This window comes from Cyphomyrmex costatus, unplaced genomic scaffold (genome assembly GCF_001594065.2).
Source record: "Cyphomyrmex costatus isolate MS0001 unplaced genomic scaffold, Ccosl1.0 scaffold28, whole genome shotgun sequence".
NCBI lineage: Eukaryota > Metazoa > Arthropoda > Insecta > Hymenoptera > Formicidae > Cyphomyrmex > Cyphomyrmex costatus.
This window is the reverse complement of record NW_017276910.1, coordinates 507,500-534,800: the sequence shown is the minus strand read 5'-3', so window position 1 is coordinate 534,800 and position 27,301 is coordinate 507,500. Positions and strand designations below refer to the sequence as shown.

The 27,301-nt window shown below is 31.9% G+C and overlaps 6 protein-coding genes across 11 annotated transcripts in view; 3 read left to right on the top strand and 3 right to left on the bottom strand.

The window, feature by feature from the left end:
- Positions 1-440: 440 nt before the first annotated feature.
- Positions 441-5,505, bottom strand: LOC108774968 (protein fem-1 homolog B). Its single transcript, XM_018541224.1, has 10 exons — positions 5,149-5,505; positions 2,998-3,175; positions 2,706-2,923; positions 2,280-2,620; positions 2,045-2,205; positions 1,654-1,958; positions 1,117-1,343; positions 923-1,039; positions 753-859; positions 441-664 (listed from the first exon to the last, which is right to left on the bottom strand). The coding sequence occupies exons 1-10, from the start codon at positions 5,314-5,316 to the stop codon at positions 507-509; spliced, it is 1,980 nt and encodes a 659-aa protein (XP_018396726.1). The 5' UTR covers positions 5,317-5,505; the 3' UTR covers positions 441-506.
- Positions 5,506-9,973: 4,468 nt separating this feature from the next.
- On the bottom strand, positions 9,974-13,041 carry LOC108774946 (uncharacterized). The gene is made up of 9 exons (XM_018541195.1): positions 12,840-13,041; positions 12,515-12,721; positions 12,197-12,392; positions 11,993-12,111; positions 11,766-11,791; positions 11,352-11,688; positions 10,796-11,086; positions 10,313-10,641; positions 9,974-10,194 (listed from the first exon to the last, which is right to left on the bottom strand). Exons 1-9 carry the CDS (start codon positions 12,990-12,992, stop codon positions 10,005-10,007), a joined length of 1,848 nt encoding a protein of 615 aa, XP_018396697.1. The 5' UTR covers positions 12,993-13,041; the 3' UTR covers positions 9,974-10,004.
- Positions 13,042-13,869: 828 nt separating this feature from the next.
- Positions 13,870-15,880, top strand: Urod (uroporphyrinogen decarboxylase). 3 transcript variants are annotated; one of them, XM_018541233.1, is made up of 7 exons: positions 13,870-13,979; positions 14,085-14,407; positions 14,531-14,689; positions 14,843-15,004; positions 15,118-15,255; positions 15,348-15,521; positions 15,724-15,880. In XM_018541233.1, the coding sequence occupies exons 2-7, from the start codon at positions 14,111-14,113 to the stop codon at positions 15,862-15,864; spliced, it is 1,071 nt and encodes a 356-aa protein (XP_018396735.1). In that variant the 5' UTR covers positions 13,870-13,979; positions 14,085-14,110; the 3' UTR covers positions 15,865-15,880. The 3 variants fall into 3 exon arrangements, with proteins under 3 accessions (XP_018396735.1, XP_018396734.1, XP_018396733.1); XM_018541232.1 differs by having other exon boundaries at positions 14,071-14,407; XM_018541231.1 differs by lacking the exon at positions 13,870-13,979 and having other exon boundaries at positions 14,045-14,407.
- A 100-nt stretch (positions 15,881-15,980) lies between these two features.
- l(2)41Ab (lethal (2) 41Ab) lies at positions 15,981-19,518 on the bottom strand. Its single transcript, XM_018541193.1, has 8 exons — positions 19,215-19,518; positions 18,492-19,114; positions 18,052-18,295; positions 17,514-17,924; positions 16,918-17,439; positions 16,532-16,822; positions 16,314-16,472; positions 15,981-16,208 (listed from the first exon to the last, which is right to left on the bottom strand). The coding sequence occupies exons 1-8, from the start codon at positions 19,443-19,445 to the stop codon at positions 15,981-15,983; spliced, it is 2,709 nt and encodes a 902-aa protein (XP_018396695.1). The 5' UTR covers positions 19,446-19,518.
- Positions 19,413-23,484, top strand: LOC108774993 (protein TAPT1 homolog). 4 transcript variants are annotated; one of them, XM_018541260.1, is made up of 9 exons: positions 19,413-19,437; positions 20,004-20,149; positions 20,224-20,547; positions 21,364-21,518; positions 21,625-21,722; positions 21,795-22,135; positions 22,233-22,330; positions 22,402-22,617; positions 22,805-23,484. In XM_018541260.1, exons 3-9 carry the CDS (start codon positions 20,358-20,360, stop codon positions 23,402-23,404), a joined length of 1,698 nt encoding a protein of 565 aa, XP_018396762.1. In that variant the 5' UTR covers positions 19,413-19,437; positions 20,004-20,149; positions 20,224-20,357; the 3' UTR covers positions 23,405-23,484. The 4 variants fall into 4 exon arrangements, with proteins under 4 accessions (XP_018396762.1, XP_018396761.1, XP_018396759.1 ...); XM_018541259.1 differs by having other exon boundaries at positions 19,419-19,449; XM_018541257.1 differs by lacking the exon at positions 19,413-19,437 and adding an exon at positions 19,531-19,580.
- Positions 23,485-24,257: 773 nt separating this feature from the next.
- The window catches only part of for (cGMP-dependent protein kinase for), a 47,197-nt gene continuing 44,153 nt past the window's right edge, over positions 24,258-27,301 (top strand). Inside the window, exon 1 of the mRNA XM_018541248.1 lies at positions 24,258-24,796. Coding sequence (XP_018396750.1) covers positions 24,261-24,796 — 536 coding nt within the window. The 5' untranslated portion in view covers positions 24,258-24,260. The remainder of the gene's footprint in view (positions 24,797-27,301) is intronic.

Genomic DNA, 27,301 nt, shown 5'->3' with positions numbered 1-27,301 from the left:
TGATGAAAACGACAGCAAAAATTGAATGCACAATGGCTAATTATTTAAAATACTTTATTATGCAGCGACTATAGCCGTGTTCCGATATACACTATCAGTATTGAAAATTTACAGTATACGTAACGTGAACTATACATTTTTAATATTAGCAATGTACATATATCGGAACATGGCTTATGTGTAGCAATACTATTTATCATCTACAAAGTACGTTTAATATAAAAAGACAATATCTCAGAGTGCATCGTTGAATATGAATTATATTAATCTTATACATATCATAAATCGCATTTTATGATACGTATGCTTTCGCGTGATAATTCTTATTCAATTTTGTTTAAGTCGCACATCGGTGATGTTTTCACGAGATCTAGAATCCTGATTTCATATAGATGAAATTGTGATAAAATTTTAGATTATTCGAATATTTAGAGTATATTTTGTATAAAAATATTAAGTGTGCTTTATACAAGAAAATTTCGATTTTTTGTGGTGTTAGAGACTTGTCAACTTTGATTAAGTCCAGGCCCATGAAGTTCTATAAAGCTTTCAAGTGAACGTGGAACGTTACCACGATACGGTAGGTCATAAGTCTTAACTGCTTTGGCTGCTATACACGTTAAGGACAATTTGGTCCGAGTACGTAATATTATTTTAGCTACACCTGAAATAGAAATTGAATATTAGCCAAATAATCACATGATAACACAGCAGTGAAATACGCAAATCAATAATAAAATTTGCACATTTACCCGTAGTAACCGCATCGTACGGGGTATCACCTCTATTATTTACAGTATCCATATGTGCTCCAGCTTCAATCAGATCTATTATAATCGAATGTAAGGTCGCAAAATCGCTGAAAAAAGTATTTTAAAAAATTATCAAATAAGGTTGAATAACATTAATTTTAACAGCATACCTAATTGCTTTACAGTAACCAACTATAACGTGAAGCGGCGTATTTCTTTCGTTATCCATCGCGTTTATGTCAGCACCGCAACGAATCAATAATTGTGCTGTAGCTGCACATGGAAATCTGGAAACCACGCAAATAATTTGTTCAATGCTAATCATTGACTACTAATGCTATTTTAATATAGTATTTTGACATACTTGCAGACATCATTAGTATGAAAATCATCGACAGGAGTTTCAGCATTCACAGCAAGATGTAGTAAAGTTTGTCCATCTTTCAAACATACTTTTAACGCGCATAATTTGTGTACTAGATGATGTGCCTGTGTCAAATCTGATTCATCACTGTTTCCATTAAGAGTCATCAGTTTTGTCAGAATCGTTAAAATATATAGAGTTGTTGTAATATTGGATTCCATCTCTTCCTATGAAGACATTATTTCTAAATATATAGAGATATGTTTTTGTTTGTCATAATAATATGATACAGTCGCATACACTAATGTCTATTATGTGTCGGCATATTTATAAAAATACTTTATGATCTGTAATTCATCTATTAATTTCATTTTTTTTTTGCTAACATAAGCAGTCAAACTGTGTAAGCGAAAAGAAGAGTTTCTTAAATATCGCAAAAAAACATTGTCGAGCGCAGACACACTAAACGCCACTAATACATACGATTATAGTGTAAATATGTAGTCCATGAATGAAAGTCTCTTTTATTGAACTTACAACACATTGATCGATGTCATCCTTGGAATTCGGATTCTGGATTTTGATCTTGTTTCTATTCAACTCTGTTACGCTTGCATCCAGAACATTTATCACCTGAGAAATATCTAGATCAATGCCCACGTGTATCATTTGCGAGAATACTTGTGCAAATCGAAGGAGGTCTGTTACAATAGATATATCATTGAGTTGTCTTAATTTCAAAGCGTGCAGCCACAGATCTATACATCTATCAAATCTGGCGTTATCCGCAAATATAGCACCCCTGAATACTATAGGATGTGGCAGTTCTGGATTATGGAGGCCTGATAAGTGAACAATATTAGTAGCAGTTTTATAAAAAAGAAAACGCAATCTTACTTTAATACATGTATGAAACACACACATTTACCTAATATTCTCTCCCGAATAGCAAGCGATTCCATATGTATAGCATTGGGATTAAATTTGATACTCTCTAAACTTTCTATTGTTTCGCATTCCTTCCAGTTCTCGTATGCTTTCACAGTCGAACCTAGTTGCTTATGTATAATATTTTCAGTATCACTATACCTAGAACACGAGAAAAATAATATGTAATATAAAATAGACTCGATAGATAAATGGTAAGGGTTTATTTTTTTTACCTTAATCGCATTGCCTTCCACAGGTACGTGTATGCCATATTCAAATTATAATTATCTTTATCATTAGCGTATGATGCTCCAAGTAGCTCATAAGCATCTATTTTTTCTTCTTTTGTCACTTCCGGCCTTTTTATTAGATATTCAACGACTTCTTCGCGCGTCCGTTCGGCAGCCGTTATTAAAGGCGTCATACCACTCACATTCTTTGTCATTTGCGCTCCATACTTCAACAGTTCGTACACAATAGCACTGTGTCCACATTCGGCAGCAAAATGTAATGCCGTTGCCCCACAATTTGCTTTCTTATTCGGATCTGCCGCTTTGTCTAATAGAAAATTAACCTAAATTACAGAAAAAATTAGAAAAATTTATGTAAACACATTTGCAAACATTTGTATACATTTTTCATAGTTTCAGCATACTCACAATATCCAAGTGTCCTTTGTACGATGCTATCATGAGGCAAGTATTGTTAAACATATTGGGAATATTTATATCTGCTTGATGATCGCTCAAATATTTAACAATGTCCAAACGTCCATTAAAACAAGCCGCTCGAAGCGGGGTAGAATTAGTCTTTGTTGTATGATTAACATCTGCTCCTGCTTTCACAAGAGTTTTAAGAATGTACAAATGTCCTGCTCCTGAAATTAACGGGTTATTCGTGCTACAAAAATTATTAACAATAAAAATTACATATATAATTCTTTTAATATACCTGCTGCAGCCCAAAGCGCAGAAGCTCCTTCGATAACGAATCCATTGAATTTCACCGTTCCTTCCTGTTCTAAATCAGGTTTAAACTTGTCAAGCAACATTCTGACTACTTTGATATGTCCGTAACGCGCGGCAACTATTAAAGGTGTGCACCTTTGTCCATCATCTTCTAACACTTTCTGTAAATATAAATTCAAATATAAATCCAAATATTGTTATATGAACTGCACTTTTTAAAAATCTCGAATAGTTATAAGCAAACTATTTTTTATTATTTAATAAGCTAAATATTTAATAAGAAAAAATTAAGTATGTTGTATGTTTAAATTCAAAATTAACATTTGAGAAATTATATACATAGTAATTTATATATAATTTGCATAAAGATTTATAAAATGAATAATGTAACAATTTGTAATATAAAGAGAATTTAAAATTTTATATTATAAATAACATCTACAGTGTTTTCTTCGTGTATACACATATCTAAACAAGTGTTGCAAGTTGTCCTAAATAATTCTTTGTGGGTATCTCTCTCATGACACAGATGCAATTTATATTTATATAAGAACAATTTATTCTAGAAACTTTAATTGTTATCAAAAAATAATACTGTAAATCAAGTAATAGTTCTACTTAATTATTTTAAATCAGAAACTGCAATTGATTAAGAAATATAATAAGAAATGAAGTTAAAAAAATATATATATATACTTTCATATAGTTTCTTACAGATATCCTTTGTTCAGAACTTCGTTCTCCAGACAAAGAATATTTGTGTCATAATAAAAGTATGAAATTGGTAAATGTACATTTACTAGAAATTTATATTAACAGTAAAAGAATTCAACAGACAAAACAATATCAAGTTTATTAGTAAACATATACTTATGTTATAATACATTATCATACATTTCAATTTAAGTGTAGACAATATATCAAAGTACCATTTTGTCTATCGCAATAAATAAAAATGAAAATTTGTTAGTTCTTGAAAAATTCTGTTTAATTTTCTTAATTATTTATTTTAAGTATAATAAAAAATCATATTGCACTTATAATTCATTTTTCTGTTTCTTTATTTTAATTAAATAAAAATATATCACTTGCAGTTCAATTAACAAACCTTATTTTGATAGGATGTTATTTGCAGAGAATTTATATTATTTATATACTATGTGCTTACTGAAGTATTTAATAAATATACATATACAATACATGTAACATATATTGTTCTTAATTTTTATATATTATTCTCAATTTTATGACACAAATCAATACAAGTATTATTTCATTTTTGTTACTCATGGAATTACAAAAAAAATGAAATAATGTTTGTGGATTTGGATTACTATCTTCATCAATGTAGATGAATTTTAATCCTAGTACAATATTTATGTATGTGCTTGATTTTTTTAATAATTTTTACAACTGGAAAAAATAGTGAGTTAATCCAAGATTAAAATTAATTTAGACTGATGAAAATAATTATGAACGAAAAGCACTGTTTGCTAGCAATAGCGAACACATTTCTTATTTTTTATTTTCCTAAACTTTAAAATTAATAGATATATAAACATATATCTATTAATAAATGTCCAAAATCAATAAATTTTATGCTTTTAATGTAACATATGCATAACTTTGAAATTATTTAAAAAGCCTCATATTACTTCTTTTTTCTAAATAAGAAATAAAATCAAATACTAATTAAATAAAAAACATCAAATGATTATATATAGGATGATTAATTCATTTTAACAAGCAATTATTTCGAAAATATGCAATTTTGCCAAAAGACATAAATAAAGTTGTATATGGTATAAATTTATATAAAAAGATATAAAATCTACTTTATATCATACTTTTATTTGGTATATCTTGTTTAAAAAAATATGCATATTTTCTAAATATTTACCTCTATTACAATTAAAATAAATCATCCTGTAATTAGCAATTTATTATTTTCAATAATACTTATTGCAATTGCAATTTTCTCAAAAAAGATAACAAGCAAAGACAAAGATCAATATTTATCCATAATTAAGAGAGTTTTTATTACGGTTTGTTATAGAATGAACAACTAATCGGACAGTGCAATTTCGCGAGCGGTGAAAAGTGAAAGGTGACGCAACAAAATATTACGATTTACCTGGTTGATCAGATAATTGACTTCAGCGTCAGACTTGTCGTTCAGCAGGGTATAAAGAGCGATCGCCATTCCGTCCCTTGCTGAATAATAAATTCGTTTGATCAGCGACAGCTGGGGTTCATCGATTACCCCGCAGGCGGGGTCCATCCAAATGTCCAGCCTCGCCATCGCAAGTGGCTCGTGCTCGAGCAACGTTCAGACGATTCAGGAAAAGGATCAGCTGAGCCCACTGAGAGACGTGGTAACCTCAAAATTCATATTCTTCGCTCGTCACCAGCGCGCGGAAAATACAACGCACGTTACTGCCGTCACTGCCGCCGCCGTCGGCGCGATCTATTTTAAGATTGTGTTGCACGCGAAAATATAGCGATTTCGAATGCAAAAATAAACCGCGACAAAGCGGTTTTTACGCGACACTGCGAGCTCTTTTGTCGCTACGACATCAACGGCGATCGCTGGTATGCGGCTTTTGAGCGGTTGAGCCTAGAGACCTAGAAAACAGAGATGCGTCATTGAAGGGTATGGCTTGATTGGCTGTCTAAATCACGTGATCAGAGAGCCATTTTAATTCACTATTGCATCTAATAGATATAGTTTTATAACGTATGTACACATATATATATAGAGAAAAATTTAGACAATACAGTGTCGAAGTGCAATGAACAACTATTATTATGATGTAAGTATTCTTATTTGTGTGAATATTTAATATCGGACTTAACCTAACCTAATCTAATCTTTCTACCTTTTGCATCAACTGTCATCAGCTTATTGGTCAAGAGCACTTACATTGAATTCAAATGGCGGTGGTTACCTAACCCAACCGACGCAATGCCGCATCTCTGTTTTCTAGGCCTCTAGTTGAGCCCATTATGGAAATCTCCGTTCGCGATCGTGCGTGCCACTCATTTGAGTTTGAGAGCGCAACAGTCCGCCGAACGAATCATTTGCTATCCGTCGCGATCGTGTTGTTTACTCGGGGTCGAGATTTACTTGCGGAAACACTTAACACACTTGCTCCCATGGGTTGCGTTCCAAAATTCGACTCCATCAACTCGAGTATCATTTTATCCTTGTTGCTCATTGAATGTTGAACAAGGCTAAAGATACCCCCGGAGTTACAGAGTCAAGTTTTGGAACGCACCGATTCCACCGGTCCACCATGCTTGCTCCACTTGCTCGTTTCCAATCACCGATGGATCCCAATTTCCGACGAATGTGCGTTGAACACGTCACAAACGTACGTCATGTTGTGATTGCAGTCGACGAATTGTTTTCTCATGGAGAAGGGCGTTGATTGGGCTTTTCAACATAATCCAACATGAATCGGCCAATGATGACGCGGCGTTTGTTCTCGCGGAACTTGCGATGAAAATTCGCGTAAATTGCGATTTTTTTTTAAATATTGAAATTAATTGTGTATATCTTGAAAATTATAAAAGTGAGCAAATTCCTATTTTTTTTATTTTAATCTCGGTTTAATAACTTGTGTTTTACATCTTTTTCTACTTAGAACTAAAAAATGATGAAGAGTTTTAAAATCTACATTGGTAAAAAAAACCGGGCATAAGTAACGATCAATGAAATTATAAGTATTCTAATGAATTTACTCACTTTTTTATTTTTCACATTTAAAAAATATATAATCGACCTTTTGATTTTATATTTATATAAATCTTCCGTCGACATGAAATGTTTAAAAGACACCTTCGATATTTTGATTGTGAATTCTGGTAGATGTATTTTTAAATTAAATCCGTAAAAATAAAACACAATCCGATTTTTATGATAGTAAAAATTTGTTGTTAAATTATTGACAAATGTATATCAAATTTTTATATAATTAAATATCGCTATATATAATGAAAGAATTAAAATTCCATATATGTTGCCGGCGGATGATTAAAATCATCTCAAATATGTATAATCTCGATATACTCATTGATGCTACATTTCTTTGTCTATACTCTATAGATAGAATCTGAAATCATCTAAAAACAAAGATGATATTGGATGTAAATTCGGATTTTATAAATCCTGCTTCTTACAAAGGCAAAAGAGAAAGAGAAATGATGTAGTTGACGTATACTTTGAAACCGATCCAACCGATATATTTATATACAAACTTGTTATATATCTCGCGAAAGTGCGCAGATATCGTGACTCTTAAATTTCGTCCGCAGTGTGCGAGAGGGGAAGATTGCACATAAAAATATATTTTTCAGAATTAAATTTATTTATACAGAACCTTTATAAACTCTTTCATAAATTAATAAATTCTACAAATATAAATTATTGAATGTAAAATTAATACATATTTGTGAATCTACTGCGAACAAAATTTGTTTTCTATTTGGTATTTGCCATACATTGTAATTGAATTGTAATTATTTCAATACAGAGTAAATTTTTATTATTTTTTCAAACATTAAAACTTAAACCTCATTTAATTTTTATTGTATGACTTTTATCTCTATATACAATACTTTTGTAATATATTGTATCCGTCGCTACATTTTTCATTCTGAATGCACACATATGCAGTTAGCTGTGAACGTTTTTCATTGTTATGTATATACATATATATTTATTAATACATCATAAAAACTATCACAAGAGAGGTAACTAAAATATATATTTATATATAATTATAAACTGTATATATTTATTTGTTATAAAAATGTATATCTTCTCTTTTTTCTTCTCTTATCTATACATATATCTTGTACTCTTCCATGTGAGATGGTAAGTTATTAAAAATGAACAACTGTTACAGACGTGACCCAGCTTAAGATAAGGACCGTTCACACCTTGACAGAAAAGCAGCAATCAGAAACACGCGCTAAGTCTCTCTGTATTGATGACAGGATACAAGTTACAATTTTGAACAAGCAAAGCCTCTGCTGTCTGAGGAGATTGTGGATCCCTGGATCCTCTTTTATTACATGGTACTGTGACTTTATAGTAGATTGACAAATATACAATTTGTGTATTCTTGAGTTCTGTCATTAACAAAGCGACTTAGCGTGAATTCTGATTGGCGGCTTTTTTACTTTTTTGTCAAGGTGTAAACGCATCCTAACTATTAAACAAACGAGGTCTCTGCGAATGTTGTTTTCTCATTGACAACCACTTAGTACAATCACAGCATCATTGTCACACACACATATACATGTATAAACTCCTTCATGCGCACGAATTGCGCGTATTTACGCGAGACTAAATTCGAAGATCCTATCTACAATAATCACCCTGTATTTTTTTTTACTACTAATGAGATTCATTAATGGCAAACTCAATAAGGGGGGTATGCACTTTGGGTGATTTGGGAAGCACGCAGAGATTACTGAATTCACCTTTTTTACTTAATTTTATTTAATAAATCTGAAAATTATAGTTAAAATATTGTTATATATATATATATATTTTTTTTCTTATATATATATATATATATATATATGTATAGGTCAATATTTTTATAGAACATATTATTAGCATCAAAAGTCTTAAGACATTACTTAAAACAGTCTTGAAATAAAAAAAAATGGTTCTGTGTATGCTACTTTTACTAAAATATTTGAAAAAAAAAACCTTTAGTCTTAAGAGATGTATACATAATAATATTAATAATCCTCTTCTCTGTATTACTATCATATTACATACACAAAAGAAACAAACTCTCTAGTCAAGATAAAAATTGACTGAATGACTAATTTAAGGCTGGGTCCACAATCTCGCTTTAAGAGGCCCTAAGCCATAACATAACCCCGGATCTACAATATAGTTGTAAGCCTTAAATCATAAGAAATGAACGAATCATAATCGATTATTCTCCTCGAATTCGATTGTAATTAGTTAATTTCTTACGGCTTAAGGCTTAAAACACGTATTGTAGATCCAGGGTAAAGCCATAAGAAATTGATCAATCATAGAATGCGAGAAAAATAATCGACTGTGATTGATCAATTTCTTACGGTTTAATACCCAGCCGTATTCTTTAGTCCTAGTCAAAGTCACAATTTTAGTAAGAACAGATTGAGAGAAATTTGCTAAAATGGATTGACACAGTGATAAAAATCAATCCTTATTTGTTTAAAATATATCTTAAATTTTTTCAGAATACTTTTGATTATATTTTTAGATCAATAAATAAAATTAAATATAAAAAAAGTTGAAACCAATAATTATTGGTCTCCAAATTGCTCAAACTGCATATCCTTTCGTATCACATTGTAATCAAGATTCTAAACACTGCAACACACATACATGCCGTTTCTATACAATTATTTTAGAAACAATTTCATTTTAGAGATTATGAACTTTTAATATTCTTGAATATCCACTATGTTAAATTTCAAAGTTTTGTTAAATTACTTATTTTTTTAATAAAAGGTTATATATAAAACATGTAAATATACATAATGTCATATATAGCTCGTTAAGAAAATGTATTTTTTTAAAGAGAAAGATTTCAAAAACTACAAGTAAATATAATATCATAAATGTGATTTCTGTCTAATGTAATTTCTTTTATATTTCTTTTTTTTTTTTTTGTTGAGGCACGATATTTGTAATTTCAAGAAATTCTCTTTTTCGATTAAAAAATTTCTTTTTTTTAATATATATATATATATATATAGATATTTTTATGTGACAGAGCAAAACTGTCAATATTAATAAATATTTTGATATCTATATATTTACAAAGTTATTTGGATATTCAAGAAATATTTGAGCATATATGAATATGTTATATGAGATATTTTCTTCACATACAAGAATTTGCACATAAAATATTTCATCTCAACATCTCTGTATGTGTCCGTGTTAATAATTTATAATTCATCTACAATTTTTTAAGAATTATCTAGTATTGATACATATTTTGCACATCTTCGTGCATTTCTACGGGAATATACTCTTCCAAAATACCAATCCGAATCGTCAACTTGTTTTGTATGTCTTCGTGCATTTCTACGGGAATAAACTCGTCGAAAATACCAATCAGAATCATCAGGCTGTCGATACTTGTTATATCTATAAGATCTGCACAAAAGAGCATTATTTTTTAAGAATCATAATTATTTGTGTAAGTGCATTAAATTATTTGAATTCGTAATAGATTACAGTATTAGATAAATTGTATTTTGTTAGAAATGAATACCTTTCATTATCATTCCTTTCATTTGTATTTATATAGTGTTGATTTTCTTGTTTCATTGCATGATTATCAAACGAAGAATGTTTAGATGTATGATAATTAACAGTGTGCTCTGATATGTGATTCTTTATTTTATTTTGAGAGGATATATACTTTTTCTTATAATTTACTTTATCATTAATGATCTTTTTAGTAAAACCATTTGAATTGAAATATTCTTTTTTCTTTGGTCTGTTTTCTCCTTTGGCACGCAAATTTTTTGCAGAATTTTCGTGATCTACTACAGTTCTCTTGCTATTTGTATTATATTTTTCATAATTCTTTGTTTTATGCTGAAACAAATTTATTATTTATATTTATTGTATAACATTTTTTATATTATAAAATCTTTAAATATATTTACTGTTTTGAATATATACATCTTTATTCACTTACAATTTAAAAATTATGAAAAAATTAACGATATTACACAGAGTTACAACTTACAATCGGTACGGTGTCAAGTGTGCTCATATTAATATTAAACTTTGGACAATAGCTGGTGGAAAGTGGACATGTATTTTTCATTTGCATTAAAATATTATCAAAACCATTTTTTGACATTACATCTGATTGTAAGTCAACATTCTTTTCTTCGTAAAACTTAAATGACTCTTTAATGTCTTCTTCACCATCCTCAATCAGTTGTTTTAAGAATTCATTATTATGTAGTATATTTTTCAAATGGTATAGTTTCTTTCTCAATTGATGTCCTAATTTATTCATATTTTCTATTACCTTAGAGATAAGTAACTGAGAAGTGTTATGTATTTCATGATAAGTATTTTGCAAAAATCTGTTAAATGATAAAGTAGTTTAATTACATGGTAATAATGAAGAAACAAAAAAATTATGTGTCATTTACATATACTTACTTCACATTAGTAGATTTGTCTACATTTTGTCTTTTATTTCTTTTATTTCTTTTATTTTTTGAAGAATCTTTTTTATCATTATCATAAATTTTAGAAGTATACTTTTTATTGTACTTTGTGTTTAATACTGTATCATCAGTTTTTATGGTATGCTCCTTTACATTTTTTGTATTTTCTTGTGTAGTCGTTTTGCTATCCAAATTTTTTGATAGCAAAATATTTGGATAATTTGAAAAACAAAATTTATCATGATCTTTAAACAGCTGATTATTCTTGGTCAATTGCTTTAAGAATTTATCATCAGGTAGGATACTTTTCAAATGACACAATGTTTTATTCAATCTGTGTTTCTCTTTAGCATATTTATTATACACTTTTAATATTACTTTGCTCATCTTTTCTACTAAATTAGCGAGAAGTGATTTAGAAGTAATATGCATTTTATCACTGTTGTATTGCAAGAAACTGCAAATAATATAATAACTTAAATATACAATAATAATTATTTAGACATAAACATCTTTATTTATTATGATACTTACTTCAAGACAATAGGATCGAATACAATCTGTGTGTTGTTCATAAGTAATATCAATGTATTATAAAATGCTTTTGTATTATTTACAATATCCAGTGTCTTGTTTATGTCATTTTTTAAAGAATTATTATCATCATAAATAAATTTCAATGATGACAATACATGTAGAACATTTTGAAGTTGCTCCAATGGATATAAAGTAGAATTGAAAAATTCTTTAGTAATTATAACAGGTTTATTATTTGTTTTACTAGAAGAATCAGTAATTTCGAAAAACTGTGTTAAAATTTGCTCTGTAATCTTTATATCAGTTGGCATATGTGCTTTAATTTCATTCAACATAGTTTTCACTAAAAGTAAAAATTATGATGTAAATAATGTGAATCTATAATAAATCTTGGACCTCTTAAAACATTAAGTTTATTTTATCTTTACCATCTGTCAATTCCTCGCAAGTATTAACAATGTTATGACTTGCAGTCTTAAGATTTTCAACATCAATTCCATTTGAAACTGGATAGGTTTTAACAGGTTTAGCATAGGTGAACATAATATTTATGAAAAAATAACTAAGAGTCACACCGACAATTACACCAAACATATAAGCAATAAGAATATTCCATATATCTTTCTATAATAAAAAATAGATTTAAACCTTATTATCTAGAAAATATTAAAGATATTTGAAATATAATCTTATTGTTAGATAATGCAGGAATACCAAGTTTTAACTAAATACGATTACTATAATACCTGTTTATTTATTTGTAGTTCTAGTATTTGTGGGGATTTGCATGGCTTACGATTAAATTGACAAATTTGGAAGCGATTTGTATTAACAACATCTGTATCACTTTCTGTTATGACTGATATACCATCAGACATATCCTCTGATTCCGTGTTTGTACAAGATACTTTACTATCATTATCTTTTGTTTGTGCAATCTCATTATCTGAATCCTTTAAAAATAGAAAATGTTTAGCATCTTGTTGATTCAGTTCTATTTTTATATCATTTGTATCTATATAATATTCAAGTTCTAATTACATCACACTTTATATCTATATTATTACTCACCTTCTCTGGTGTCTCTGGTGATTGTAAATTATTGCCATTATCACTGTGCTCGATAATCCAATTTAATTTTATCCAATCGTCCTCATCTCCATCCAATTGTACCACTTCCATATCATTATTAAGACATATTTCGTTAATATTTACGTCATCCATCGTCTATCTTGTAAAACAAAAATTTATGTAGTTTCTTCAAAGGTTTATCAAACACACTGTGGACCAAAATCCAAAAGTTCTTAAACTGAGTCACAGCACAAAATATATTTTACTGAATATGTGCCAAATAGCTAAATTTCAAGCAGATATTGCGCTATATTTCAACGATTAATCTATATAATTTATATATTTTATATATTCCACGATACTATTCAGATTCCATTTATGTAGCACAGGTCACCTTTGTCCTTTTGTGGTTTACACACAATGTTTACACCAAGAACAAGTTTTGATTAAAAAATTCTTAAGCTGGTTTGACATTCTCAGCGTAGAAAACAGCAAAGAATAAACAATGGTTGCTTTCAGTCGTGTTTAGAATAACTACTAAGAATCAGTCAAATATGATTGGTTCTTACCCATAGATCTAACTAGCTGGGTTACACAAGACGCATTCACATTCAACAATTTATTAATCTAATAAATATGAAGTAGACAAGAAATAAGTACGAGAGTAACATTGACATAAGAAATAGTCGTCAAATTATATATATTATACGATATAAAGTGTTCATGGAAATATTCAGAGAAATGTAATCTGATAATATACAGGGTGCATTAGTTAAATCCGGATAAAATTTAATATATTTTATGCCCTGAAAAATACATGCCATTTAGTAGCCTTAGAAAATTTACTGTCTTTTGTAATTGAACTTTTCGATGTTTATATCTTTTTCTTTTTTTCTCCAAATGTATATATACCCATGATGTAAGATGTATATATACCCATGATGTTTTCTTACATCATGTATATACCTATTTCATTTTAAGTGCAGGAAGTATAATATAGTGTAGCAGGTGTAGCTACGAAGAACAGACCTATCATGGATAGTTTTTTATCACAAAATCGAATTCGCAAACAGTGAGTGAAGTTGTAAATATATTGGCGGAGAATTACTGTGTACTTTGCAACAATTGAAATTAAATACTGTATGTACTTTCTATGAATTACTATAATGATTTAAAATAGAAAAAAAAGATCTTGAAATAAAAACATGAGGAATATTATTGTATTATTCAGGAATAAAACTTTAGAAAACGTAAAGCAGAGGACTATCAGAATGATTGAGCACAATTTTCCACCTTTGAAAAATGATCGAATACTGAAGGCAGCACGTGGGGAGCCAGTGGACAGAATTCCAGTTTGGGTTATGAGGCAAGCGGGAAGGTACCTTCCAGAATTTCAAGAAGTCAGAGCACAGCATGATTTTTTTACAATTTGCCAAACTCCTGAATTGGCATGTCAGGTGACTTTACAGCCGATAGAACGTTTCGATCTAGATGCCAGTATAATATTCTCAGATATCCTAGTGATCCCTCAGGCAATGGGCCTGAAAGTTGAGATGGTACCGGGAGTAGTAAGCACTCTCTCATAATTATTTATTTTTACATAACAATCAAATGATATTCATCATTGTATACTCCAGATTTACACATACATTATTGTCTCTTTATTATCTATAAATAAGTATCTGTGTTAGGGTCCAGTCTTGCCTCAGCCCTTAGCTGATCCCAATGATTTAGCACGACTCATACGACCAAATGTAAATAATGCTCTGAAGTATGTTGGAGATGCTATAACATTAACTCGACATAAGTTGAATGGTAGAGTACCATTGATAGGATTCACTGGAGCTCCTGTAAGTATTTTCATATTAACCAAAAAAACCAAAGTGTGAATATATTAATTAATAATTTCTTTATTGCTAAGATATTTATTTATTTTTATTGTATATTACATTTTAATGTACTTATATATTACATATTAATATAAAATAATTGATTTGTTTCAGTGGACTCTGATGGGTTACATGATCCAAGGAGGAGGCAGTTCTACAATGGCAAAGGCAAGATCCTGGTTATATAAGTATCCAGAAGATACTCATAAATTGTTACAGATGATTACAGATGTTATTGTGGATTACTTAGTAATGCAAGTGAAAGCTGGTGCTCAGGTATAATTCAAAGAATAATTTTTTCTTTTGTTGGAAAGAACTCTTAAAATATATTATGTGTGGTATATAATTATATAACTCAAAAGCAATAACCATTATATCCTTTCTTCAAGTTACTTCAAGTTTTTGAAAGTAATGGAAATTATTTGGACGATGCATTATTTACAAATTATTCTTTTAAATACCTCAAACAAATTAGTGAATGTGTACGAAAGCAGCTGAAAGAAGCAAATATTCCAGAAGTGCCTATGGTATACTAAAATGTTTTTATAACTATTTCTAATCAGCAAATTACTTTACAAATCAAATAGATATAAATAGATATATTCGAACATGTTTCTAGATTGCTTTTCCAAAAGGCGCAACCATGAATTCTTTAAAAATTCTTGTGATGGATCAGAGTTATGAAGTTATAGGCCTCGATTGGACTGTAGATCCCATAGAAGCCAGAAAACATCTTGGTACTAATGTTACATTACAAGGAAATATGGATCCATGTGCAATGTATTCTTCACAGGTATGTTACCTCTTTATAAAAATTATATAATTTCAATTTTAAATATAATTATTTTATATTAGCTTTTATATATGATTACTGAAAAAAATAGTAATTAGAATAATAATAGTAACAGTATTGTTAATATACAATAATAATCACTGATGAGAAATATTTACAAATATTATAAAAATATTAAATTTATTCATTATATTGTCTTTAGGATGAAATCGTTGATCGTGCACAAAAAATGGTGTCAAATTTTGGTAAAACTCGATATATTGCTAATTTGGGACACGGCATTTTACCAGATACTCCAATTTCATCCATGGAGGCTTTTATTAAAGGAGTGCACTCTACATAAGTATACATTTTATAATCAAAACGTATTTACTATGCAGTTGTTATAAATTACAATTATTGTTATTAAATATATAGCATTGTTTTATCTTTTTCTTTTACTAATTGTACATTAAAATTTTATACTATCTCTAATGTCAAAAGTATTTTTTGAATATTGTTTTTTAATAAAGGGAAATCTTGACTCGTTCGTTCCATTACATGTTTCAAATAGTCACGAAGAATCTGTTCATTTTGGAATTCTTCACTTAATGTAGCTTCACCCTTGAAAATCATTTTATATCGGCCACTTTTAATGTCTTGTAGCATTTTAGCTTTTCGTTGCTTAAAAACTAATGCCTGCAAATTCTGCATGTAACAGAAGATTTTTTTTAGTTGTAATGTTAATGTTATAAATAAATAATAATTTAAAATATTCTGAAGTTAAAAAACTGAATTATTCATTTTACATACATGATATTTAATAGCTTCTATTTGTATAATTCCTTGATCCAAATTTGGGATATCATTTTGTACCATTTTCAATACTGTTTGCGATTCGTTGCATTTGTCTACTGAATCCTTTATTTGATTTTCCAGCTCCAATATTCTATTTTCAATCTTTTTTGTATCCTAGAATAAACACTCCATTAAAGAAGTTACAGTTAAACTTAATTTAAGTTGAGTTTTACCTTCACAATTTGTTTTATCTTTAATTTTTGATCAGCAAGACGTTTACGGAATATAACTTTCTGATTGTGTTGTCCTTTAGGGTCTCTTTTGAGTTTGCTCATGACTTTGTCTAATATAATATCTCTTCGTGCAACACAAAACTCCATATCATGGATCAATTTTTCTTGTACCCTGCGCAAATGTGAGAGGCGCATTTCCATTTTGTGAATTTCACTTTTCATCGCTGAGATATCGCCACCATTACTACGTTCTTCTTTCATTTTCTTCATCGTTTCTTGCATTAACTTAACCTAAAAGCATAAATTAAAAATTATGATTCTCTCTCTCTCTCTCTCTCTTCTTGATACAAATAAAAATATATAGTACTTGATATCTAAAATATTACTTTCTTCTCCCATGATAAACTTTCTTGTTGCACTGCATCTAGATTATCCTTCAAAAGTGCTTTTTCTTCATATGATCGTTTTAAATCATTTTGCAGCTTTATTAGATTTAATTCTGCATCTTCGAGAGATTGTATTCCTTCGGTTTTTGTAATAGAATTTTTATCCTCTAGTTCCTCTTTCAGTCCTTTTTGAATGACTAATTGTGAATTTAATTGTACTATTCTTTGTTGTAGAAGATTTAATGTTCTCTCTATGTTCGAATCTTCCTTCTCAAGCATTTTCAAAGCATGCTCTAATTTCAAATTTTTTTGCTCCATAATCATAATTTCTTTATTAAGAAGATTAAATTGTTGCAATTGTAAATCTCTCTGTTGACTCAGTGTAATCATATATCCTTCTTGGCGAATCCATAATTGTTGTGCTTTCTGATTATTATGCTGAACTTCTTCTATATTTTTTTCCAAGGTTTTTATTTTCATATCAAGAGGATTAACTTCTCCATTTTCTCTATGCGATAATATCTGTAAGAAGGAATAATGGTGTATAAATATTTAATATTCTCGTATAATAGAATTTTTGTTAATAATGTTCTTACCTCTTCAGTGATTTTATTCAAGTTGATAATTTTTACTTGTTTCCTCTCGATTGCTGTGTCATGTTTCTTGACTTCTTTCTGAATCTCATCTATATCTTTCTCTTTTTTATTATTATTTTGTAAAAGTTCGTCGAATTCCATCTTTTCATAAGATATGTTAGAATTAAGTTGTTCTAATTCCAATAACTTTTTGCCACATGAATTTTCTGTTTCTGCTAGTAACAATTCTTGTTCTTGTATTGACTCTTTAGAATCTAATAATAATTTATTCAAATATCGCGCTGCTTTGTTATGCGCAACTTTTTCTTCCAGTTTACTATATATTATTTTTTCTAATTCATTTTGCTTATTCAGAAATTTTATGAATTCTCTATCTATTTCTTCCTCTTCATGTAACAAATATTGCCATTCCTAAAGTACAAGATTGTTATAAATAATAATATAATTGCATATGAAAATAATATTTTATAGAGATATATTTTAATTAATAATTTAACATTGTTATATATATATTTTTTTAATAAATATATTTATATACATTATGAGCTGAATCAAATTCATGTTGCTCCTGTTCACTAAATTTTGCCATTTTTACTAATTCAGTTTCCAAATTATTAAGTTTATCATTTCCGATTTCTACCAATTTTGTATTATTCTGAATATTATCTTCTATTCGTGTATGCAATGAGGTTAGATTCTCATTATTTTCTGTTTCCTTATAAGTTTCTTTTTTTAACTTCTCTATTTCCGTATGTAACGTATTAAAAGATTCACATATTTTCCTGAAAAAATATTCGTTATTGTAGTATTTCATAAGCAAATGACGGTAGAGGAAACTTTACCGGGACAATTTTTTTTTCTATTAAAGTCATAGATGCGACTTAAAATTATGATAGTATTGTATGTTATTAATTTATTATCTCCCCTATTACAATTTTATTCACTCAAATCGTTAAAGATTATTGAGATATTACGTACTCACGCTCTGTGTTTAGTTGCTCATAAACTTTGTTCCGTTTAGTAATATTTAGTACAACCGAATTCCAGGCGTTGCATAAATTTGTATGCTGCTTATGCAACATTTCTAGATCAGCATTAACGTCGACGATCATCTGATTTATCTGAATTTTTTCTTTATTTTTCAACTGCAGTTGCATGTCTAAATTTGCTATCTCGTTTTTAATTCTCCAAACTTCTTCCATGAGTTTATATATTATGCAATCTTTCTGTTGTTTCTGAGCAATTAGATCTCGTTGAATTGCTTTATCTTTCTTTGACACTTGTTTAGAAATAATTAAGCTATTTTCAAGCTCCGTTTGCCATTTCGAGAATTGCGCATCCAAATCAGTGAGCTGTTCTAATTCGCGCATGAGATTTTCTTCTTTCTTTTTCTCTTCTAATAATTTAACATGGGTAGTTTTATGAATTTCTTTGACATTTTTTACGTATGTATCTTTTTCTTCGCGAAGTGAAATTATATTTGCTATCATGTTTTGATACTTCTCAATTGTCATTTGCTGTTGTGCTATTTCCTGTTGCGCATAGTACAGTTTTAAACCTTCTGTTTCACGTTCCTTCTGTACAGCTTTTATATTAGCTTCCTAAAATATTTGTGATGAATATTTAATGAGAACAACATTTCTTTTTACTTACCAGACAAAATTTTTTAAGTCTAGGAAAATTAAGGATTCAAGTACTTACAAACTCTAATATTTCACTATTTAACTTATTGTCGACGCGAACAAGATGTTCTCGTAGAGCATTTTGGAATCTTGTCATCAAGGAGTCATCTGGATCCAGAACATCTGGCACATTTAAAGACTTTGTATCTATCCAAAACTTTCTTGTGACTTTTTGACTCCCTGACAGTTCCATATTATTAGCAGTATCAGGAGATGGATCAGAAGTGTTATTTGCAATTGAGGTATTCATTGTGGTATGTTGTATCACACAATTCTTTGTGAACTATCCTGAAATTATATATGGAAAAAGCTTTAGACTCGTATCAGAATGTTGTTGATTCACATCAGATTCGTAGTCAAGGAAGTATGTGACATCATTATGATGGTATATAATCAATATTTCTTATTTGAACTTATTTTAATATAGCTTGATTTATTTAAATTATAAATATTGCATAATGAAATTGCGTATGTGTGTGAGACATCATCTGTCAAAAATCATCATAATTTATAAAGAAAAAGAATAATATGCATCATATATTAATTTTTATTATTCATAAATAAGCTGAGTTAGGGCATATTAAGGATGGTAATAACTATATTAAAATAAAATAGTAAAAATTATATTAAAATAATAAACATATCTAAATTATTTTACAAATACAAATTCAGAAAATAAAAGTGTTCGCAAGATAGTTTTTTCTTGTTTATCGATAGTTGATAATTGAACCTTTGATAATCTCGTCTTACCACACACATATGATGTATAATGACAAGAACATAAATTATCGACAATTATAATTTACAGTATTAGAAAGATCTTGTAAATGTATCAGTAAAAAAAAGGAAGGTGTCAAATGATCTTAAAACAGCTGTCGAATCATAAAAGAAGTCTGGATCAACATTACGTGGTTACCAGACATAGCATTGTCGGCGCTGTCACCGTCCGTATTGGTCCGTATATGACGCGCGTTGCCACTTTGCCAGTCGTCTCGTAGACTCCAGTAGCTTGTGTTGTGTTGTGACAGTTCGCTCAGAGCAGCGCAGTATCAAGCATCGTCGAGGTTTAATCGTGAGACGTGATGCGGCTATGATTGTCGTGAGGTTATAGAATGACCAAACTTTGTGTGGACGCTCGTTGAGGATTAACGTTGGCATAGCGATGCAAAACGCGTGCATCAGCGATGAAAATATGGGGCAAAATTGGCCAGAGAAAAGGACGATTAGATTCCGCGGTACTGACAAGCCCGAGACTGATATATCATGTCACGACAAGCGTGTGGAGAATGTGGATCTTACGCACTGTAGGTCGCAATTATCCGACAGCCAAGATGCGCAGAAGAAGAAGCAACGTAAGTAATTGGCTACATCCGTCACAACACAGTTTTCCAAGAGGTGTCCTAAGTTCGTCCCTTGATAAACTGTGTGATATGGTATGTACAGGGATACAGTAATTATCGATACAGCACAGTGAAATGGATGTGTAAATCAGAAGAAAAAAATGATGACACAACAGCGCACACAAACATACACATACTCCATTAGATTAGATAAGATATTAATCACCCGCGGAAATAACAATCTTAAAATTTTCTACAAGATTTACTACAATTGAAAAATTATATATAAAAAAAGGAAAATGCAACTATGAAAGAAATAATTCTTGCAAAGTTTTTAGCAGGTTTTTTATGTTTACGTTTGTTATAAATCCTATTTTTTTTTTTGCACTAATTATTAAGTTATTAGTTATTATTGTTATATAAAATATGAAAATATGAAAAATAAAAAAAAGTTGTTCATAATTTTTCAAAATTTATGTATGATTTTATAATTTTTTACAAAACTTTCTCAGATTTTTTATATTGCAATATTTCTTATAAAAGTTGAAAAATTCTATATCTTTTCTGAAATTCTTCATACATGTAAACTGAATGTTTTAAGATTTAATTCTAAAATTTTTCATTTTTTAATTTTTGTAAAAACTTTTAAAATTTGAAGAAGTATATACAAGATATTTTTTCAGAAATATCTTCATAAATTATGATGAATTCTTAAAAATATGAAATAACACGAGAACATTTTTCGTACATCAGGAAAAATTTGTTCAAGTAATATTGAATTTATGTTTTATTCATTAAAAACATATATTTTCTTTTTTTTTTTCATAGGGGTATCGTTGATGCAATTTTTGAGGACAGAGTTAACGAGGGGTTATCAGCTTGAGCATGATGAGGAGAGATTTTCCGCAAGAAGAGAGAAGGTTTACTCATTTATGAAAATTCCTAGAGAAGTGGAAAACTTTATGGCATATGGATTCCTTCAGGTACAACGACATACAATAAATACTATCGCGAGAATAGAATGATAGCTAAAATCTTAGAATAATTAAGTACATTACATATTAGGTTTTATTGTTTTTGTCATTGTAGTGTGCCGATTCCTTTCTATTTGTGTATACATTTTTACCGCTAAGGTTTGCAATGGCTTTGTGGGCGGTGATTACAAGACCTTTACGGCACTACCTGAGGTATACAAAAGATATCAATTTTGAATGAAAGATATTTGTTTACCTAAATATGTTAACCGACCTCATTTTTAGGGGTAGGAGTGAAAAAGATCATGCAAAAAGTAAGGAAAGATATTTGAGTCCAGCTGAAGTATGCGATTTGTTAAAAGGAATTGTAGTAGTGGGTTGCTGGGCAGCAACTTGGAAGGTGGACACTTCCATGATGTATCACTTAGTTAAGAGTCAATCAGTTATAAAGTTATATATATTTTATAATATGCTAGAAGTAGGAGATCGTCTTTTTAGTGCTTTTGGCCAAGATACTATTGATGCACTGCTTTGGACTGCCACCGAGCCACAATCACGTTCGAATTCTACTCGTACGAAACATTTTGGCACATTACCGCATCTCCTGTTTGCCGTCACTTATGTGTGTATCCTTTTTAATTAATTGCATCGTTATGATTAATCCAATCGGAATAGATTTAAGACACAACAAGATATGTTTACCTTGACTGTTTTCTCATAAAGTGTTACATAGTATATTGGTATTATTCCAAGCGACAACATTAAACGTGGCAATTAACAGCAGTAATAAGGCCCTCCTCACTATTATGATGTCCAACAACGTAAGTTGCATTAGGAAAGATAAAGCAGTCGTTTTTTTCTTTATAAAGTATTTTACACGGAGTACTTTTAGTTTGTAGAATTGAAGGGTTCTGTCTTCAAGAAATTTGACAAGAACAATTTGTTTCAATTATCTTGCGCCGACGTCAGAGAAAGATTTCATCTGATTATGCTGCTTCTTGCAGTGAGTCTGCAAACGATGAAAGAGTACGCATGGCATAGCGATCGTCTCGCTGTTTTGTTACCTGATTGCGTGACGTTATTGTTGGCAGAAGTTCTCGTTGACTGGGTTTGTAAAATAATTGTGTATTATATACGAAAATATATGCAAACGAGAAAAATATTCGACCAAACATCGAACTGATATTGTTTGTATCACTAAACGACTAAACTATTCGAATCATTTGTATCATTTATATTTTCTCGTTTGTTTACCATTAGTAAGTCTTGTGTAAATTGTACAAGATCATCTCCAGTGTATTTCTGTAAAGGTGAAACATGCGTTCATCACTCGTTTCAACGAGCTGCCTTCGACCGTCTACAGGGATTATACCGTGAGTTTGGCTTATGACATGGCACAGACACGTCGAGAGACGGCATTCTCGGATCCTTCAGATTTGGTTGCACGGCGAATGGGCTTTATACCTCTTCCTCTGGGAGTAGCCATGGCTCGTGTATTATGTACGACCCTGACGCCATCCGCGAGACCCGCTAATATCATACTTCTATTATTAGCTTATCTTGTATTAGTATCTCTTCGTATTTTGAACAGTTTAATTATTCTTGGAAAGGCGTGCGACATAATGTCGTCGCACATGCAGCCTGATAAAGACGACGTTCCCACGAAATCCCCGTTGAAGAATCGTGCCAATAGTGTCGATATGAAAAATCCAAATCTTGGCACGGCTATCTTTTCAAATAGCGCCGTCAGCTTGAACAACGTCTGCTTGAACGAGGCATTTCTGGAGCCGGAAGAGACACAGAAAAGTGAGAAACTTCAGTGTAATTTTGACGAGCTCACGAACGTTACGAAAACCGTGCTAAGGACAGGAAGCGAACCTCTTCTTCCGCAATGACAAATCTCAATAGCGCAATTAAAATGTAATGGTTTTTTTTAATTTATAACTTGTACATATTTCATTGTACATATATATATGCACAGATGCTATATGGATATTTTTTTTGCAATGTTTATATAAAGGTATTTATGTAAGAATAATAAATTTGGTTACCATTTATTATTAAATTTTATTATTAAACCGATATACAAAATACTGTATATAGAATAAGTTTTATTTGTAATTTTTTGTATATTCAATAGTTTCTTTTGTTATATTTTTTTAATCGTAAAATTTTATCAAAATCTCAAAGTTATGAAAAAGTAATAAGTTGTAAAAAGAGTTACATAAGAGAAATGTGTTACGTAAAAGTAAATACAAGTCATATTTTTCTGTCCTACGTTATCGACGATCGAGTATGAAGTTCGCGCTCTTATTCACCGAGCACAATCAAGCGATTCAGGATAGAAGTAAATTCAATTGACTGCAGAGTACGTTGTGTGTACCTACATCAGTTCGTCGAGCATGTGACGAGTTGGCCTGTCGCGCCTTTTCCTCCTCCAACGCCACGTCCGTCTCCGTCCAACCATCGTACCCTGTCTCCTACTGTCTCCCTTCCTCTCGCTCCGTCCTTTTCCCTCCCACTCCGCGCTCGCGCTCGCTCTCTCGTTCGACCGACAAGCACGACGCGGGAGCAACGGGACGCGGGACGTCGCGTCGCGGTGGCGGTGGAGGACGTCGGTCCGCCGCTCTTCGGGAGCCGCGTATCACGCGAATTCGCGCGATAGTAACGACCGACGACGTCCTCGTCGGGTCGCGACGCTCCGCGTATATGGCTTCTCCTCTCTCGCGCACCGCCACCACAACAAGTTGAATGGACGAGGGTACGAAATACCGAGTGCCCATCGGCGACGCCTGCGTGTCTATGCGCGTGTGCTTCGACTCGCTGTGCTTCTCGTCGTCGCAGCAGCCGCGCGCCGACGAGGAGGACGCCGTAGTCGCCGGTGCGTCGTCGCAGCTGCCGACGGACGGCGCGAGTGCCGCGGCCGTCGACGGCGGCATCGGCGGCATCGTCGCCACCACCACGCAAATCACCCAAGTGCCGCTCCACTTCGGCGCCGGCGGTGGTGCAGCCGCGATCGCCACGATGGGCACCCTCAGGGAGCTCCACGAGCTGCTGCGCGTCAAGGACGAGCGGATCGCCGAGCTCGAGGCCGTCGTCTGTTGCCGCGACGCCGAGATCCAGGAGCTGCGCAGCCACCTCGACAAGTTCCTGAGTATCCTGCCGTTCAGCGCGGCGCCGCCGCTCACCCCGACGAAGCCGCGTACCCGCGACCGTGCCCAGGGAATATCCGCGGAGCCGCCGCTCCAGGAGCTCGCGCCTCTCGCGGTGGTCGACAAGAGCGACAGGTTGGTACCACGCGGCACTGTTTTTCTACTTGTTGCTCGCGGTTCGCGCGGCGCGTGAACGCGAGCGCGCCTGCACCGTCCCTTCTTCTTTTTATTCTTTTCTTCTCGCGCGCACCTTGCGCGCTCCTCGAATTCTTCAAATGAATTTAAATGAACTCTATTTTTAACACACGTCAAACGTGTTATCGCGATGCTCCCCGGTTTCACGACAACTCCTGGGCTTCGTTGCTTACTTTGGCATTTCTCACTTTGACACCTAGGTACACAAGACGCAGCCAAAAGTGTGGAAAGTTTCACGCGGAATTATACTTGGCTAGCGAATTCAATTTGATATGTGCGGAAAGAGATATGAGTCTTCATTAGTCGCACCTTAGATTACGATTCTCAGTTGGAATTCATGCGAAATTAGTTGAAGATGTAATAATAGAATTACTTTGCTGTGCTATTCTCTCTTATTTCGTCATCTAACACAAAAAAGAACATAAAAATGTATGAACAATTTCTCGTAGAATTATACTTATGATCAGTGAAATAAATTTGAGATGTCTAGAAAGACGTGTATTTTTTACTAGTCGTAACTTTAGACTACAATTTTCAGTCAGAATTCATGTGAACTTAGTTGAAAGTATAGAGTAATAAACTTTGGCATTTCTTACTGTGACACCTACAATAAACGCAGCTAAAAAAAATATGAAAAATTTCATACGGCATTATATTTGATCAGTGCCGAAAATTTAATTTGTCTAAGAAAAAGATTCGTCTTCAGCAATAACCTTGAGAGGGGACTCGATTTTCAATTAGAATCTATATAAAGTTGAAAGTGTAGTAATAGATTTACTTTGGCATTTCTCACTTTGACACCTACACAAAACGCAGCCAAAAGTATGGAGAATTTCATGCAGAATTATATTTGGTCAGCAAAACAAATTTGAGATTATCTAGGTGGACATCTTTATAACTTTAGCCTCTTGCGACTCTCAGTTAGAATTCATGTAAAATTAATTAAAAATGGTATAGAACTAAAAGTAATAGACTTCCTTTTACATTTTTCGTTTTCTAATGCCATAAGATGCATGGCAAAAAAGGTGTGGAAGATTCTACGCAGAATTATACTTGGTCAGCGAAATAAATTTGATATGTTTCGAAAAGAGATGCGTTTTTAATCTCAATTTGGTGCAATTCTCACTTAGAATCCAACTACATGTGAATTGTCATTTGGCAAAATACTACTAACTCATCGAATGATTCATTTAAAAATAAACGGTTATAAACCGATTATTATATACGATTATTTTAAAAATAAACGATTTTATCTAATATTACACAATGATTTCTCATGATTGCATATGTAACGATCGGATTATACTCGTATTGTACATGAGGATCTCATTTCAATTTTGTAAAATGATTTCGAGGACACACACACTGTCGATTACATTGTGTGATTACCCCCTCAACGTGGATGATTTCGGTATATGTATAGAGCGCGAGCGCGTACGCGATAACGATTCAATCAGCTTGAATCTTCGATATTTAGCACCTTCATTCTCGTCGTCGCGCCGGTCTCATTGTCTACGTGTCAACGACTTTATTTGCTACGCGATCGCGCCGAACGGCGTGCACCGGCCTGATCCCGACGACCGTTTCGACGATGTGATCCGTCCTCGCTGTCGCCGTCATCCCGTGCGTTTTCATGCGTATCGCTCGAAAGAGCCTGGACCTTTCTCCTTCGCTCTAAAATTACGCTTTCGCGTCCCGCTGCGCGCCAAAGTAGACACTTTCGCTCGTGCTTCCCTCCCCCCCCCCCTCCACCCTCCGTCTGATTACTTCCGACTAGTCTTATCTTCGAGAGATATGTGACGTTACCTTTGTTATCTTTTAATTAACAATATCTCTCTAAATGTATCTTTGTTCCTAAGAGATGTGACTTTACTCGAAACTTTATAGGTACTGCGATTCTCTTCTCTCAGTTTATAGACTTCGTGAAACTTAATTGGAAGTATAGCAATAGATCGGCTTTGTTTTATTTGGACTCTGTATAAAACATGATTAAAATGTACTTGATCAATTAAAAGTCCGAATTAAAAGTCCATCAAAAGTACGGTATACGAAAGAGGGGAAGGGTAAGAGAAAATTATACCGAACGATATAGATTTTCGTGATCTTTTTGCATCTAAAACTTAATTGGCGTGTCAAAATCGTTCGATTTCCAATTATCGAATAGTTGCAACGGATTGCTATATCGAGCGTCATTGTAAGGTCAAATCAAACCCCCGTCGTGTTATTTTCAGATTCATTATTCAAATTCTATATTGAGGTAACGGCGACGTGACGATAACGTGCAACGGCAAGAATTACGTGATATGTAATTTGAATTTTAAAAACCGATTGCGCGATTGTGAAACGATCGCACACACTTTGTTGGATTATTTTTATTATCTGTATCTAAGAGCGGGAGGAAGGGGGAGAGAGAGAGAGAGAGAGAGAGAGAGAGAGAGAGAGAGA

Bases quoted from the DNA above. Each gene is read 5' to 3' on its own strand.
- LOC108774968 (XM_018541224.1), bottom strand. From the start codon at position 5,316: ATGGCGAGGCTGGACATTTGGATGGACCCCGCCTGCGGGGTAATCGAT. The intron at 1,959-2,044 runs GTAAATGTGTGT...TTCACTTATCAG, and splicing joins TATTCGGGAGAGAATATTAG to GCCTCCATAATCCAGAACTG. The intron at 1,040-1,116 runs GTATGTCAAAAT...CGTGGTTTCCAG, and splicing joins CATACTAATGATGTCTGCAA to ATTTCCATGTGCAGCTACAG.
- LOC108774946 (XM_018541195.1), bottom strand. From the start codon at position 12,992: ATGGATGACGTAAATATTAACGAAATATGTCTTAATAATGATATGGAA. The intron at 12,722-12,839 runs GTGAGTAATAAT...CTATTTTTAAAG, and splicing joins CACCAGAGACACCAGAGAAG to GATTCAGATAATGAGATTGC. The intron at 11,087-11,351 runs GTATTAAACACA...CTTATCTCTAAG, and splicing joins CCATAAAAACTGATGATACA to GTAATAGAAAATATGAATAA.
- Urod (XM_018541231.1), top strand. From the start codon at position 14,045: ATGAGGAATATTATTGTATTATTCAGGAATAAAACTTTAGAAAACGTA. The intron at 14,408-14,530 runs GTAAGCACTCTC...TATCTGTGTTAG, and splicing joins TTGAGATGGTACCGGGAGTA to GGTCCAGTCTTGCCTCAGCC. The intron at 15,256-15,347 runs GTATACTAAAAT...ACATGTTTCTAG, and splicing joins ATATTCCAGAAGTGCCTATG to ATTGCTTTTCCAAAAGGCGC.
- LOC108774993 (XM_018541260.1), top strand. From the start codon at position 20,358: ATGCAAAACGCGTGCATCAGCGATGAAAATATGGGGCAAAATTGGCCA. The intron at 20,548-21,363 runs GTAAGTAATTGG...TTTTTTTCATAG, and splicing joins TGCGCAGAAGAAGAAGCAAC to GGGTATCGTTGATGCAATTT. The intron at 22,331-22,401 runs GTAAGTTGCATT...GAGTACTTTTAG, and splicing joins CTATTATGATGTCCAACAAC to TTTGTAGAATTGAAGGGTTC.